Source organism: Phocoena sinus, chromosome 10, assembly GCF_008692025.1.
Source record: "Phocoena sinus isolate mPhoSin1 chromosome 10, mPhoSin1.pri, whole genome shotgun sequence".
Classification (NCBI taxonomy): Eukaryota; Metazoa; Chordata; class Mammalia; order Artiodactyla; family Phocoenidae; genus Phocoena; species Phocoena sinus.
This window is the reverse complement of record NC_045772.1, coordinates 3,886,952-3,903,452: the sequence shown is the minus strand read 5'-3', so window position 1 is coordinate 3,903,452 and position 16,501 is coordinate 3,886,952. Positions and strand designations below refer to the sequence as shown.

Sequence of the window (16,501 nt, the reverse complement as noted above, 5' to 3'; positions counted from 1 at the left end):
TACCTGGAAATTCCCAGCACTCGCAGCCACTCACCCGGGAAAGGTGGGAGTCGGGATCCTGGCAGTCATCCTGGCACCCAGACCACCCCGTGTCCACCTGCGCCAACACACCTGGGACCTGGAGGCCTCTGCCACCACTGGGCAGTGGGCCCTGACCAGGTCAGCGGGCCTCGCTGAGCCCCAGACACACAAGCAGCCATCTGACCAGCCAACATGTGTTTACTGGGAACCAACTGAGAGCCGAGTGCTGTGCTGGGCGCTGGGGGAGGGGGCAGCGGTCAATCCCACAACCGCAGGCCTGGCCTCTCCGAGCCTGGGTGCTGACAGGGCTCCCCTCCCACACTCGGCCTCCCATCAGCCCTGCAGATCCCGCCGGGGAAATCCGCCCCCTCCCCTCAGCACCCCCTGCGTCTGAGGCCGGCGGGACCAGCCTCCTCCCCTCTCCCCTGTCGTCCACCCTGAGCCCGGGGGCTTTCCTTAGCTCTGGATGAAGCTGCCAATCCCAGCCCCGCAGCTCCCCAGGCCCGGGGCAGCTGCCCTGCCAACACTCCGACCTCACCTCCCACTGCGCACCCCACTCTAACCAGCCGCCACCACTCCCCGTCCCCCCAGCCCCAACCCCACCATCCCCGCCATCCCGCTGCCACCGCTGCAGCCAGCAACGCCACCCTCCTTCTCTCCGGCACATTCTTTAGGACCCAGTTCAGAGGTCACCTTCTGTGAGAGGTTTTCCCTGGTCTACCCTCACTGCACATGGACTACTGTTCCCGCTGCGGGTACCACAGGGCTTTGCATAATCGTGGGGAAGGTAGCGGGCTTCCCAACTCCACCTGCACACATGGCCAGTCTCATTCCCCTGGCACAGGGGCTGCAGTGGGTGCTGCTGGTGTGGAGAGCAAGCTGGGACTGCTGGGGAGGACGGGCGGGAGGTCAGGAGGGGAGAGGAAGGCCCCTGAGCACCGAGGCTTATCACCCGGATGGAGAAACTGAGGTCCAAGAAAGGGGAGGGTTGCCCACAAGGTTTCCTCAAGTCTATGGCACAAGGCACCATACACATGCTGACCCGGCAGAGGTCACCAGCTGGCCAGCTGGGGCCACCTCCTCTCTGCTCAAGCCGGTCTCAGAGGAAAAAGGTCAGGGCCCATGGCAGGGAGGGACCCAGGGCAGGAATCTGAGAGCTCCTCGGCTCCCCCGCATCTACCAGGAAAGCTGTCCCTCTGGCCCCAAATCCAAATGTGGAGGCAGCCCCTGAGCTTGAGAGTCGGAGGCTCATGACTCCTGGTCGACGGACAATTCTAACCAGCTGGGTTAGTTGGTTTCTCCACCCATGTGAGGTTACAGGCAGCGAATTAGAAGCAGTGGAGTTTGCTCAAGGCAGGAAACCTGCATCAGCAGAGCGCCATGAGCCGCAGCACAGGCCTAAGGGTCAGGCAGATCCGGGTTCGAATCTGGGCTCAGCCCTGTTGAGCACGACCCAGAGGGTTATTCGGTGCTCTGACCTTCACGCTCCTCCCAAGTGGGAGGCCCTTGCTTAGCTCCCCTTTTCTGGCAGCCTGGGAGGGAGCAGATTCAAAGCAGACCCCAGATGTCTGCACACATCCACTCCATGAGAGAAAGCCTTTCCAGGGAGGCCTGGTCCCGCAGAAGTGGAATGCAAAGCCCTGTGTCCCCAGTCAGGGGCCCAGGGGGCAGGTAGTATGTTCTGGAGGAATTCCTATTCGAAAGGCTTTTGCAGTTTGGGACGGTGAAGGCCTAAGTCTCAGCTCTGGATCCCTCGACACCCTGGCCCTTGGCACCCTGGCAGCACTGCCACATGCTACAGGGAGGGTGAACCCAGCCACCACCAACCCTTCCAAAGGCTCCTGCCAGGGGCCTGCTCCTTCATAGCTCCAGCTGGACATGGCAGCAGGGCTTTCTAGCACAAGGAATACCTCTGGCCTGGGAGGCACGTGGAGAAAGGTCGGGAGCAGGGATGGCCATGGGGGGTGGTTCCAGAAAGGGATGGAGGCCCACAGGTGTCACTGGGGTGGGACTGCCAGGGGCTGCTGACTTGGGCTCTTCTAGACCACAGCTGATGCCAGGGAGCTGCTTGCTGGGCAGGGTGGAGTACCCCCTCGGTCCCGCTCCAGGCAGCCGGCAGGCTTTAGGGTCTGCGGCAACAGTGTCTACCTGGGGGCTGCAGAATTTTAGTGTCTTCTACTCACAGCCTCAGATCAAGCCCTTCTGGCATCCCCAGTGCCTCAGAGGCCACCTGCTCCGGCCCGAAACTGGGAGAGGCATCAGTGGGCAGGGGTCCAAGCCCTGCTCTGTGTTCCGCTGCTGAGGCTGTGGGATGACCTGCCCAGGGCCTCAGCATCTCCATCCACGGAGCAGGCCATCCACACCACATGGCTGCCTTACACAGGGGACCAGGAGTTCTGGCTTCCTTCCAGGCAAGGCCTTTCCCCATCATCCCGAGCCCTCACTCCTACATCTGCTTGTATGCCTCCAGGGCTGGAGAGCTCACTGCCTCCCTGCCAATAAAGGGGCTGGTCCAGAGGATGAGGATGCCCTGGGTGGGAAGCAGGACCGGGAGGGGGCCTGGGCAGGCGGAGCAGCTCTGTGATGGAGACCGGGAAGATGGAGAAAGGGAAGAGGAGCGCACCTGTGCCCACCCCCACCCCACCGGCTGGCCCAAGGGGAGGCCCCTGCCCTGAGCCAGGGAAGGAGGACAAATGGTGGTTTTGTCCTTGGCCAGCCGGCGGCCCGCACCACACAATGACCCTTTCATCAGGCTGAGGGAGCCCTGGGCCGGGGTTTCATCTGACAAGGGAGGGCGCCGGCCTCCTGTCCCCTTGCTGGGGGAGTTGGGGCGGGGGGGAGGTGAGCTGTGTCTGAGCTGGACCCAGGACCATGCAACATGGAGGCCTCAGGGAGCCAGCTGAAGCCCCTCCATCTGCCCCAGGAGGAGCGAGGCCCCAGGAGGTTAGGGGGCTGGCCACAGGCCACATGGAGGGGCCTGTTCTGGGTACCCCAAATCCTGAGCTGACAGAGGGTCTGCATCCCCACACCCAAGGCCTCCACCCCACCTCACCCCCTCGTCTGCCACCACCCGCAGGGTCCTTCCAGGGCAGTCGGACCATGGCATTGGTCCAGGTCCCCAGCCCAGTTCTGGGCTCCCCGCAGGCTGAGCAGCCCTGGCCCCCTGCTCCCCAAGGCTGGCATGAGGCTCGGGGGGACATAAGTGTGTGGGGAGGGCAGAGGCAAGGAGTGCAACTTGCCAGACCTGTGTCCGTGGTGTGCCCAGAGAAGCCCAATGAAACAGTGTGCAGTCAGGGCGTCAAAAATCAAAAATCACCCCCCTTCGTGGTGACCTCCCCTCTCCAGGGCACCTCCAACAGCTGCCTGTACCACCCCGGAGGCCCCAGAGATCCCGGGACTCCTCTCGCTATTGGACCAGAGCCGGGAGGGCTGTTACCCAGAGGTGACCTCAGGAAAGGGCCTCTCTCCTGGACCCTGACATTCTTGTCTGCCCACCTCAATAAGATGCCAAAAGGCTCCCTGGAGAGGAACCCTGGGTGGATGTGCTTGCCAGTGAGTACCGTTCCTTCTTCTAAGAGTCTCTGTTGTGCTCCTGTTTAGTCTGGGCAACTCCTATCCATCCTTCAAAACCCTAAGTGTCACCTCCTCTGGGAAGCCCTCCAAGATCCCCTAGAGAGTTCATTACTCTCTACTGAACAAGCACAGACACAGGGCCTCCCTCTGTCACGGGTGGCCAGCCTCCCTGCTCCTAATAGCTGAGAACGACCCCATCTTCTGAGCACTTACTGTATACCAGGCAACCAGCAGAGCTCATCTCAGCATTTGCCTGTTGAAGTCTCACACCCCCTCTAGGTTACTGTTCCCATGGCCCCCACTGTACGGAGGACACAGCTGAGGTTACGGGATGTACCCAGGCAGTAAGAGGAGGAATGATGATCAGTGAACCTGGTGTCTGTGTCACCATCAGGCCCCTTGGCTTCACAAGGACCAAAGGGAAACGTGGTTAGAAAATGGCCCCTTCTCCTGCGGGCCGCAATACATAGCTGCAGGACCTAACGCAGCCCTGGGAGGAAGCATGGGGGGACCCACCTTCCCCTCCTGACCCTCCCGCCCCACACACAGAAAGTCGAAGGAGTCATGTCCCAAATGCACCACTTCCCCCTTTAACTAGTGGCTGACGAGACTCACTCACACGTCAACGATGTCTCGAAGTTCTCTGTGATCAGAGCAGTTCTATTCGTATATCTTGAGCTGGGGGTCCCTTGGGGGTTGAGATTTTGTCAGGTTCCCCAGCTCGGCTCACCCGTGTGCACACCCCTCCACAGAGCCACACGTGCTTCTGAATCCCAGTGGCGTATGGGCCTGACCTGAGCCTGTGCTGGAAGGATCTTCATTTCCAAGTGACCGACGGCAAGCATACTGAGGCCCAGAGAGGCCCGTGGACCTGCTCGAGGCCACACAGCAGAATTCCTCCCGTACCGGGACACGCACAGTCTCCTAGGCCAGGAGCTGCTCCTCCCCAGGGCAACCTGTCCCCGCCTGAGCCGGTGGCCCCATTCTGACCCCACGTAGGCTGCGATACCATGGGAGTGGGCCTGATTCAGCAGCCCCCTTCCAGGGTCACGTCCACAGGGCTTCTGGAACTGCGGTTGGCACCACCAGTAAAGCCACAGCGGCAGAGCCGGGAAGAGGCCCAGCCTTGGCAGGGCAGTGGTGAGCGCCCTCACCCCCACGGCCAGGTGGTCGGTGAGTAACTGCCCCGTCACCATGACTCACTCTGGTCCCCAGAGTGGCGGTCACCATGAGAAACTCGTACCGGAAGATCTGGGGGGATCACTGCAGCCAGCCCCACGTCTGGGAGAGGGCGGCCGAAACCGGAAGGGACCTGCCCAGGACAGTAGGTCAGCCTGGTCCTGGCACGAGGCCTGAGCCTGGCCCCCAGACCCACCGAGCCGGCACCGCAGGCCCTCCCCTCGGCCTGCAGCCCCCCACCTGCCCTCCCTCAGGCCCTTGCTGATCCTCACTGGCCCTGAGAGCGCCAGCTCTGACAACAGTGGAGAGCCGCGCTGGCCGGAGCTGCCTCGGATGGCCAGCCAGGCCAAGCTCAGAGTCCGGCAGGGGCTCGGGGCTCTTCCAGGCCAGCACACCCGTCCGACCAGATCAGTGGCAGCGGCCCAGGCATGCATCTGGGATTCGCTGTGCACGGACCACAGCCCGGGATGCGGAGCCGGGAGAGCAGCCCAGATGAAAGGGGCAGGATCAATTGTCCGCCAGTGTTTGTGATCCCAGCAATGGATGCCTTCTGGAAAGTTCTCTGGGGCAGAAAGAAGCCTCTGCCCAGGGCCCCCTCCTGCCTCTGGCATCCTCAGATCCCCAGGGCCAAGCTTTGGGAGCATTCAGAGAAGGCTACTGAGATGGGCTTTACCACTGACCCCCAACTGTGACTGAAGCACTTTGCACGGCTGCCTCACCTGCATTCAGGCCTCAGCTCATAGGCGGCCCACAGGGTCTTCTCTCCACACTCACATTCATTTGCACCACTGAGGACCTGCTTCCACCCATGGCATCTTACACACCTAAGCCTAACCCTAGTCAGCCCTATGCCCACCAACAGTGGGGGGAAGCCCAGCGATGCCGGAGCCTCCCTCGCTCCCTCTCGGGAACGCTGGTGTTAGTTTCTGCTCAGGAAAGGCTGGCCTCAGCACTTTCTTCCCACTGGGGCTGAAGGTCAGGCTGGACTGACGCTGGGGCAGGGGTTGCTGATGGCGGGGCAGGGGGCAGAGTCTGCCTTCCTGCCCTCCCCGCACACACACACACACACTCCAGACCCCAGCACCGGTCCAGGAACGTTCGGGGAAGCTGTTGCCTTAGGAGAATTTCTGCCAACAAAGCTGGCAGTGCACACTCGAGGAGCGAGCCTCTGTGGGCACAGATGGTAGTCACGGCAGGCCTGGATTTGGGGTGCCAACCCCCAAAGGAAAACTTAGGGTCTGTGGAGGTGTACTGGCCATCACCTGCCCCAGAGCCCCTCAGCTGCTGCCCCGGCATCCCACTCTCACCAGCTCCTGAGCCCCGAGCCCACCTCCTCGTCCCAGATTCTTACTCCAAACCACCCGGGGAGGACTCCTGGTTTCCCACCCCTGGACACCTCCCCGTTAACGCCAGACCTCAGCCAGCTGGCTCCGAAAGCGATTTCTTAAGCAGAGTAGCTACCGATTCCCTAGCAAGGCTTAAGATTGACATGCTGGGGATTCTGGGAGGGGGAGACTTCTGGATCTCCACCCCCGACCTCTGAGAACCAGAGGCTTGAGATTTCAAGACCTCCTGAGTCGATCCAGATCCCAGGAGGAACGCCACAGCAGGACTTTCTGGCCTGGCACTTCGCAAGTCTGAGTCCCCAATGATCAGGCGTTCCCCACCCGGCTCGGAGCCCTGCCCTGGGCGGCCTGCCTCCCCCCCCACCACCCAAATCCAGGCGATGCCTCCGCAGCCGGGGCTGCCCGCCGGGCCTGGAGCGCTCTCTGCGCCCGGACCTTGTAATTATGTCCCACAGCCCGGGAAACCGCGGGCCTTGCAGCATCTGGCTGCGGTTGCGAACTTTTGTTTCAAGATGCGCGACTATTTATAGAAGGAAAACTGGTAGGATAGTAATTTCCTAGGAGCTGGAGGAGAAACTGGCTGCGCCTCTATTAAAAGGGGGCGGGGGCGCGGCGATTTATTAGGACTGCGGCCGCGCGGGGGGGAGGGGGTGGCGCGGGGAGCGGGAAGGCAGCGGCTGCCCCCTCTGGCCGCGTTAGGCGACCCCGGACGTGGCCCGCGTGTAAAGGAGGGGGAGGGGGAGGGGAGGAGACAAGAGGGGGAGAACTGGCTCTGAGGTTTAATCAGTAGCATCCAGCTTAAATTCCCCCAAACGGCGGTTCCATAAATCAAACGTCTTCTTAAATCGGAGGCCAGAGCATATGCGTCCCATTAGGAATCCGGCGAAGCCACCGCTGCGCCGACGCGCCCCTCGGCTCCCTGGGCCCGGACGGGCCCTGCCGGGAGCTTCCCGGAGCCCGGTGGGCGCTGCCCGGCCCGACGCACCCGCGCCCCACGCTCCTCGCACTGCCTTGGCCGGCCGCACGCGCTCACTGCGCGCCCCCCTCGCCCCGGACGAGGAGTCGGCCGCGGCGAGGGTCGGGCCGCTCCGCGCGGCGAGAAGCCGCGCGAAACCACGGCAACCTCGGAGGACAGCTTGGGTGCTGTCTGGTGGGACGCGGCGTGCACGTGTGTGCCAGTGTGTACGCGGGGGAGCGGATGTGTGCGTTCGGCTCTCTCGAGTGTGGCACGGCCGTGCGGCCGCGTGTATTTATATAGGGAGGGGGATCCCGTTGGTCCAGGATTCGGCTGGGCGGCGCAGGGTATCTCCGCGCTACCCGCGCGCCCTCCGGCCCTCGCGCACGCCGTGCGCGCAGCCAGGTCTACCGGCGCCGTCAGGCCTCCAGCGGGCCACCCTTTCCCTGACCTCAAGGCCAGAGCTTCTCACTGCCTCAGCCGCCCCCCAACTGCTCAACTTCGGCGGCCTGGGCCGGCTGGAAGACCCACAGTACCCCCGCTCCCGCGCGCGCCGGGCACCCGGCGCCACTGCCGCGTTCCCTGCTCGCCCAGTTCCAGTGCTGGAGCCCAGGGAGGGGTGCCCCTCACCCGCCCACCCCGCGTGTGACCCGCGGCACTCACAGGTAGCTGCCGCTGGACAGGATGAGAAAGATCTGCGGGCAATAGACGGAGAGGAGCGCGCTGCGCGGCGACAGCAGGAGCATGATGGTCCGGCGCTCCTGGCGGGGCTGCGCAGGCCCCGCGGGCAGAGCGCGTGGGCCAGCTGAGGCCGGGGTCTCCGCGGCCCTCCCAAGGTAGGGCGGCGGAACGCGGCGCTAGGGACCCGAGCGCGCGGGCCCCGGCGCAGCGGTCGCCCGTGCCCCGCCTCCAGGGCCGCGCATCTCGCTGGGGCTGGGGCTGCGGCGGGCGCTGGGGCTGGAGTGCCGGGAGGCGAGCGGGCAGTGGGCAGCGAGTGCGCCTCGGCCGCCGTCTGGCCCTCCGTCCGTCGATCGGTCGGAACCAGCTCTGTCGCTCGCTCTGGCTCACGTCTTCAAGTCTCCTGAGGCGCGCGGCTGCCATTGGACGGGCCACCCCTACATCCGCCTCCTCCGCGGGCGGGTTTTTTAAAGGGGAGGCTGACCGGAGCGTGCGGCGGGAGCCGCCTCCAGGGCTTGCCCAAACCGCCTTGGCTCGGACAATCCCCCCAACCACCAACTTCAACCAGCCACACCGCTCTGGCCCGCTCTGCAGGGTGCACCTGGGGGGAGGCACCGCGGGAGAACCACGCGGGGGCGTGCGCTCCTCCTGGGTGTTGTGCTCCGCAATGTGTGCTTCTGTGTGCGTGCACGTGCCTGCATGTGTCTGCGCGTGACTGCGGGAGCGTGGGCGCGTCTGTGAGCCCGCAGGTGTGTGCGCCCAAATGCACTGTGTTCGCTGCGCCTCTGCCTGCGTGCGCCCCTGGGTTTGGTGACACTGGCTGTGGGTCGCATGCACTCACTGCCATGGCCAACCAGGCCCGGCGTGGTAGGGCTCAGCAGTGCACCAGCACGCCGGCGTCTCTGCAGGGTCCTGCCTCTGAGTCTCTTTGGACAGGCTGCGCACTTGTTGGAGACCCCCCAACAAGTGCATAGAGGCCCCCAACTCTGGCTTCCCCCACCTCACTTCTTCTACTCTCCTCTGAGGGGTTGGCTGGGATAGGTGTGGGGCAGAGCACACCCACAAGAACACACTTCTCTGAACAATCCTCCTTCCAGTGATCTTTTTAAAGCCCAAAGCACAAGGCTTTGAGTCCCACCTCCTATTGTCCGCCAAGCCAGGCTACATATGAATGTCTCTCTAGATGCAGTGTAGATCCCTTAAGCAGGAGTGAAGGCACAAAGAGGGAAGGTGACAAGACGGGAGAGGTCTGTGCAATATGGCCAGGGGCCCCTGAGGGAGTGGACTTCCTGGCTCCTAGTCCCCAGCATCCAGGAGGAGGGGGGGCCGCCTCCCCTACCTTCACCCCTCTGGGCCCTTCTGCCTCTCCTGAACCCCAAGAGCAGGAGGCGGTCATGGAGCAAGGCTCATCCGGAGGCTTCCTGACCCCAGCTCCAGTGCGCAGAGGGTACCCAGACTCCAGATGGTTCCTCGCGGCCCCGGCTCGGCCTCCTCCAGGGCTGCAGCTTGGAGGCTGCTCAGTTCCAAAGTGAGGAACTGTGCCTCCTCAAAGCTGTGCGTTTTGAAACCGCCCCAATCCAAGGTGCATCTGCTCTTGAAGCCCCGATACGCAAAAAGGTTTCAAGGGCTGAGTTCTCCGTTCCTGCCGGCCCAGGGGCTCCCCCAGAGGCGGCACATCTGCACCGGCACCCGGGCTGAGGGGCATGTGTGTATGGGGGCTGCACGTGTAGACATGGGGGTGAGGGAAGCTGCTCCTGAACGTTCATAATCATGGGGGTACGGGCGGGGGGAGGGGGCTGTGAGCACGGAAGAGTCCCCCAATACATACAATCTCAAGATATTTCCTTGGAACTTTCATGATCCTAAAATCCCATCTCCTGGGATTCGTCAGGGCCCTGGAACACACTGTCTGGAGGAGTCCCCAGGTGCCTGCCGCGGCTGTGATATCATTACCAATAAGAAAAGGTCGACTTTACTGGGACGCCCCCAGATCAAAGGCCCTCAGGGTTAACCTTCCCAGCAGCCAGTGGAGAAGGTGCTACTGCTACCCCATTTTTCAGATGAGGGAAGGTGGGCTGGGAAGTTGAAGAGCTCGCCCAAAGCCACCCAGTGAGGAGTGAGGGGGAGGTTGGATCCCTGAGCCTTGTCCTTAGGCACTGTGCCTCCTCAAAGCTGTGCGTTTTGAAGCGATGCGACAAGGGAGGCCAAGTCACTGTGCACGAGGGTAAGCTGGGCCGTCCGCTTCTGACTGCTCTGCCTAACACCAGCCCCTCAGCAGGAGTCCTCTGCAAGCACCCCTTCCCTCGGCTGCAGGAAGAACTCTAGGGATCCACCCCCACCTCCCCAGCCCGGGACTGTGGAAGGAGCTGAAGGCGGTGCCCGGCCTGGGCTCCCAGGACTGGGGCCAGGGCTCGAGGCGGACGAGCCCAAGTCATTGTCCAAGTCATTTAACCCCTTAGGTCACATCTGGCCCAGCTGCCCCTTCTCCCCACCTTGTGTAGCCAAGACGGCTTGCAAAGAAAGCAGGCCCCTTCACTCCAGTACAGGCACCACCAATGTGGTGGTGACAGGGGCTGAGTCCCCTGAGTCCCCTCCCCTCCCCTCCCCTCCCCTTCCCTCTCTTTGGCAGGTCCCAGGCTGACTCTCTGGCTTTCCTGGATGTAATTCCACAGGGGTGTTTGGAGGTCACATCTTCTCTCCCCCAGGACTGGGAGAATATATGTTTTAGGGGGCACGCCGGGGGAGGAGTCCCCCCTCCAGGGCTCCTTGGTGGGGCAGAGGACAGAAAGGCTCAGCGAGCTCTGGTTCGCTGTCTCACGCGCTCCCAGAGAGGCTGGCACAGGTGCCTGGGCACACAGGCTGGGTCTCACTCACTGGGTTCTCTCTACTCGGACACTGGCCACCACCCTGTTGAGAATGCCCAGAGCTGCGGTCCCATTTACAGAGCGGAACGAGGAGGTTCTGGAAGGATAGGCGAGGGGGAACCTGCCCGAGCTGACGTCCGCCTCGAGCCCTGGCCCCAGTCCTGGGAGCCCAGGCCGGGCACCGCCTTCAGCTCCTTCCACAGTCCCGGGCTGGGGAGGTGGGGGTGGATCCCTAGAGTTCTTCCTGCAGCCGAGGGAAGGGGTGCTTGCAGAGGACTCCTGCTGAGGGGCTGGTGTTAGGCAGAGCAGTCAGAAGCGGACGGCCCAGCTTACCCTCGTGCACAGTGACTTGGCCTCCCTTGTCGCATCGCTTCCTAGTCCTTAAAACGGGAAGAGTGAAGGCACTCACCTCCACAGCTGCCAGAAGGCGGCGAGGCCTCAGTGCTGAGAACCGGGCAACACGAGGCAAGCCTCATTAGGGGGTGCCTATTACATTAGGGGGCCCAGGGGGAGTACCCGCAGGGGCTCCTGGAGGGTCCGGAAAACAGGGCCTCCCTCCCCACCCCCACCCCCCAGCAGACTCAACACTGACTGCACCCTTACCTCTGGTAAACACACACCCAGGGACGCAGCCTACAACAGACCCACAATAGACAGTGCCACCAGCAGCCGCAGACACGCCCGCCCAGGCCTGCAGAGCTGAGGCTGGGACAGGGAGCTTCCAGCCCTGCCTGTGCGGCCGCTGGCCTCAGTCCCTGCCGGCCCTGGGCCTCAGTTTCTCCACCTGTAAAATGGCGGAGGAGGCGCTGGATGGAGAGGCAACGGATGAAATTACTCTCGGGTCTGCTTCTACCTCTCCGCCTGGGAGGCCGCGGCTCGGCCGGCGGCACCGGCGCCGGTCCTCCCTCGGGGCTGTTCACCGGCTTTGCCCGCGGCCGGGACCGGGCCTGCCTTCCCCGCCCGCCCCCCCCCCCCCCCGCCGCCCACCCTTGGCGGCGCACAGTAGGCGCGCAGAGCGCGTCGGGGCGCGGAGCCGTGGGCCCCCCGGGCTTGGCGGACCGCGCCCCCCCCCTCACGGTCACACTGCCCGCCCACCCCCGCTTCGAGCGAGGCCGAGACAGATTCTGTCTAAAGGAGATCGCAGCTCAACAGGTAAGGACTCGGCTGGGTTCAGGAATGTGGAAATACGACTCGGGGCAGCTACTGCCTCAAGCAGCGAGCGCGGCCCGCCGGGAGCCCGCCCGCCCGCCGGGCCGCGCGAGGGGGAGCGCGGCGAGAGGGGGCCCGGCCGAGGGCCCCGGGCGGGCGGGGGCGCGGGGCCCGGACCGAGCCCGAAGCGGCCGGGCCGCCCGCGCGGCCCCTCCCGAGCCAGCCGGACGAGTTGTCAAGGTAATTTCAACACGTCCGGGTGATGGATAGAGACGAAGGGCCGTGGCGGGTGCCCAGGCCGGCGCGCCCGCTGCCGGGGTGCGCGCCCCCCGCCCACCCGGGGCCCTCGGCCGCCCGAAGCCCCCCGCCCCCCGCCCCGGCGCGCCCTCCAGGCGGCGAGCGCTCGGCCCGGGCTCGGCGCCCAGCGCAGCCCGGGGGAGGGAAGGCGCGTCCCACCCCCGGGGCCTGGAGCCCAAACAGGTGAAAGTACGCGCCGGGCACGCTCGCCGCTACCAGCAAGCCTGGCCGCCCGCGCGTCCTCCTCTCCCTCCTCCAACCCTGGGCTGGGCGCCCCTCGGGCATACCCGCAGCTCAAAGGGCTCGGCTGCGTCTCTGCAGGGCCGGGGCGAGCGTCCAACGCGCAGGCCAGCCCCGGATCCCCGAGAGCTGCCCGTGCCCCCTTCCGGTCCCCACGTCCCCTGGGGGACACCCTGGAAGCGGCTCCCCTTGGCTGCTCCGATCCCGGGCACCGGACCCGACCACGGGGCTACTCACCCGAGCTTCACGTAGAGAACGCCAAAGCAGAGAAACACGTAGAAAATCCACTTGCGAAAGTTTCTGTGCATGATCCAGGGAGGGGGGCTGCGCCATAGACAGCGGCGGGCGGAGGGGACGCGCGGGCCGGGCGAGGAACGGGCAGGAGTTGGGGGCTTCGGTGGACAGCTCTCAGCCGGCGCTGCGGCTCCGGCGGCCGGCGACGCGCGGGCACTCGGAGCGCGCTGCCACCATGGTGAGCCCGGGCCGCCGCCGCCGCGTGCGCCTGGGGGAGTGACCTGGGCCGGGGGCCGCAACTTCGGAGCCGGACTGTGTGACCGCGGGGCCCCACGAGGGCCGGCGGGGCCGAGGCCCGAGCGCGGCGGGCGGGCGCTGCCTCCACTGGGCGCAGGCGCCTGGGGCCGTGCGCGCCTCGCCGAGGGCTGCGGCGGCCAATGTGTCCGCACTTGTCGGCCTCCGCAGGTGACTCGCGGCCCCGGCGAGCGAGCTGCGAGCGTGCGAGCGCGCCCCAGGTAGGAGGATCCGCCTCCCGCCCGCCCTCCTCGCTCGCCGCGCGCTCTCTCGCCCTCGCTCGCGGGCTCTCCCCTCCCTTTTCTCCTCCCTCCCCCGTGACACACAAACGCATCTATCCCCCGGAACCCCCTCCCCAGGCCGGCTCTCTTCCGATCGCCCGGCCAGGACTGGGAGGGAGGAAAGGGGTTGGGTGCGCGGGGAGGGGGGCCGCGCGGGGGAGGGTGCGGCCCCGAAGGGACACCTGCGGAGGGGCCGGTCGCTCCTCTGCGCCCGCCAGGGTGGGGGGCCGGGGGGAATGGCCGATTCAAGCTGTGGTAGCCACTGGGCTTCCAGTTTCTAGTGGGGGAGGGAGAGACCACCCACCCGCCCCCGTTGCCGTTCTGGGCACGCTTACCCTACCCCCAGCAATTATCCACACGGGGTCCACCAGGGCCACACCCTTAGCCCAGGCACCTCTGCCAAGGCCGCAGGGCTCGATCAGACCCTCCTCCAGCGCCCAGGGTCCCCCGACACCTGTCACTACCGCTGCCCGTGGCGCTTACTCAAAGCAGGGACAGGGAAGGGACAGACAGATGCGGGGCGGTGGCTCAGACGACCTCCTACAGAAGCTGTCTGGCTCAGCACCGTGATGGCGAGGGATAGGAGGAGGTTACAGGGGCTTCCCTGGCTGTGTGGCAGGCTCCCACCCCAAGGACTCCCTGACGGCTCTCCCCACCGCCCCCGGTCCCCTCAGTCTGCACCACCCCCTCTGCAGTGCCAGGCTCAGTATTCACGTTCGGTGCCCAGAGCGCGAGGTCAGAGCCACCGCGGTGCCTCGCATACGGGAGTGGTCTGACTTGGCTCGGTCCTGGGCAGTGGGCACCCGGGCGGGCAGACCCTGCTGCTGGCCAAAGCCCTGTCTGTCCCGAGAGGGCAGGACGGTGACCCTCTGCCTAAGCGCTGTCCTGGCCAGGCTCCTGTCCCGCTCCGAGTGTCTACGGACCTGGACTCCTCTTGGGCGAGTGGATGGAACTGGGAAGCACTTAGTCCCTGAGGACCAGCCGAGACCCGAGACTTGCTGGGGAAAGAGTGCCAGAGGTGGGGGAGGGGTGTTGCTTCCAGCCACCCTTGGTCCCACCTAGCCAAGCCCCAGAGGGGGCTTTACCTCAGAGTCTGCCTCCCTCCCGCGCCCCACCGTCCCTCTCGACCCCCTGCTCCGGATCCCCTCTTAATTCCTTCCAAATCCCCCGAACCTTTGTCACGACCCGGGCGCGGGACATTCCCCGGCCGCTGGATCCGAGGTGTGGCGGGGGCAGCTGTGCAGAGCGGGGCAGATAGGGAGCGTTCACAGATGAAAGGCACGTTGGAGATAAGCACAGGCAGGGAAATGGAGGCACAGAAAGGAGTGAGACGACAAGAGCAGCCTCACCCCCAAGTGTTCCCTGCGTCCCAGCGCCCCAGACGTCACCCCATTTCATGGAACGGGAAGCTGAGCCCGGGAAACGGGAGGCTGCTGGCTGGAGCCGGGCGGGCTGGGGAGCACGAGCCGATGCTGCCACCCGGCGGCAACGTGGAGGACGCTCGGACGCGAGGCTGCGGGCCCGCCAAGACCCGGGCGGGAGGGCGGTGTCTCGGGCCGCTGGGACCACGCCGGGTCCCGGGACTGCGAGGCGGAGGGGGTGCCCCACCTGGCACAGGTTCCGGGGGCCACTTCCCCCCCCCACCCAGCGCCACCAGCCTCAGTCTCCGCCTCCGATAATGGGGCGAATCCTCGGGAGCTGAGGAGTGTGGCGGGACTTAAGTAATGACCCCGCAGCGGCTGCTTCCTCCCGTCCCGGGGCCTCGGCGACCGCCCCAGACCTCACGCCTCGCGGACAACCACCCCCAACCCGCTCCCGGGTTCGAGGTCGGGCAGGCTCCCGAACCAGCCGGCCCGGCGTAGTGGGTCCAGGAGAGGAGAGGGTTACGGCTAGGGTGTGGGACGCATAGGTTAGTCCACTCGCTCAGCGTGCTGCTCCGTGCCTCAGTTTCCCCGGGAGAACTGCATGTAGAGCCGCACCTCTCCGGACGCTGGGAACAGCGGCGCAGCGTCGTGCTGCCCCCTGCCGGCCACGGGAGGAATGTCGGCGGAGCAGGTACCGCTGGGCCAGGTTTGAGGACGCCGCCCGCGTGACCTCCGGCGAGTCGCTCCCCGCCGGGGTCCGTCTCCAAGGGGGTCCCTGAATGGCTCCAAGGTTAGGGGAAATCTGGGGTGGAAGAGCTCCATGAATCCCCTCCCCGTGTGTGTGCGCACGCGCATGTGCAGGGACACACACACACACACACACACACACACACAGAGGCAGGCAGCAGGCCTGAGGTTCCTACCCAGCCTGGGTCCCTGGGGCTGATTGCAGGGCTCTGAGGTCCACTGACGCAGTTACCCCTACACCCAGCCCCGTCCCTCCTCCCAAATGGAATTGCAGCTCCCCGTCATCCTGAACAGGGTGGTGGCCCGTGGCTGGCTCCAAGGGTCCCGCATCTGTTTGGGTGGGGGAACCACTGGGTGGAAGTAGAGGGCGTAGCTCTGCTGGGAATGGGGTTCTGGTACTCAGTGAATACGGCGACCTGCCAATGCCCAGGGGCAGAAGTCTCCAGAGTCAGGATGCCCTGGGGACCCTGGATGAGTCTTAGGCCACCGTTAGGCTCAGTGGGGTTCAGTGGCCTCAGCCACTCTTCCCTGGGTGACCTCAGGCCAAGCTCTCAAGCTCTGCAACCTGGGTTTCCTCATCGCTACATGGGGACAACAGTAGCACGTACACCCCGTGGGGTTCTGACGCTTGAATGAGTTAACCCACGTGGCGGTGCTTGGACAGTGCCCGGCACATGGCAGGCACTCAGTCAGTGCAGGCTCAGCCCCCACCTGCCCCTCAACCTCATCACACATGTGAACACCCTTATCCTCCTCTCCCTTGTCTTTCCTTCTGTTACTTAACACATCAAGCTAGTTCTGCCCCAGGGACTTTGCACATGCTGCCCCTTCTGGCACAGTGCTCTTCCTCTGGTTCTGTGTGGCCTCAGCAGAAATGTCCTACATCAGGGGGCACTCACATTCCTCCCCCCCACCCCAATCATACTCACTAGTGTTCTCTATCATAACACTGCTGTTCCCTTTGTGACGCTGGGGACAAAATGTCATTATTTGTTTCTTGGGCACCACCAGCCCATAAACTCCATGGGGACCATCTCTACATCTGCTTTGGTTCCTGCTCTATTCCCAAGATAAGAGAGAGAACCTGGCATATCATAAGGGCTCAATAAGCAATTATGGCATGAAAGATTTTCCAGGAGGCAGCTACAATCGTGACTGCAGTGCTGCAAGCTGTGGAGAGCATGGACCTGACATCGACTCCTTTGAACCTTGAGTTTGGACTCAGACACCATCTCCCACATCAACCACACCCCATTCTCGCACACTTTCTCCTGCCTCA

At 64.6% G+C, this 16,501-nt stretch overlaps 1 protein-coding gene across 3 annotated transcripts in view; it reads right to left on the bottom strand.

Annotated features, from left to right (window-relative positions):
• WNT7B (Wnt family member 7B) overlaps nt 1-12,731 on the bottom strand; it is a 53,042-nt gene extending 40,311 nt beyond the window's left edge. For 2 of the 3 annotated variants that reach the window (XM_032644128.1, XM_032644126.1), the window contains exon 1: nt 12,540-12,731. In XM_032644128.1, the coding sequence (XP_032500019.1) occupies nt 12,540-12,610 (71 nt within the window). In that variant the 5' untranslated portion in view covers nt 12,611-12,731. Of the gene's footprint in view, nt 1-7,737; nt 7,821-12,539 lie in introns of those variants that run through there. The other variant, XM_032644127.1, reaches the window with a different exon arrangement.
• Between the last annotated feature and the right edge of the window lie 3,770 nt (nt 12,732-16,501).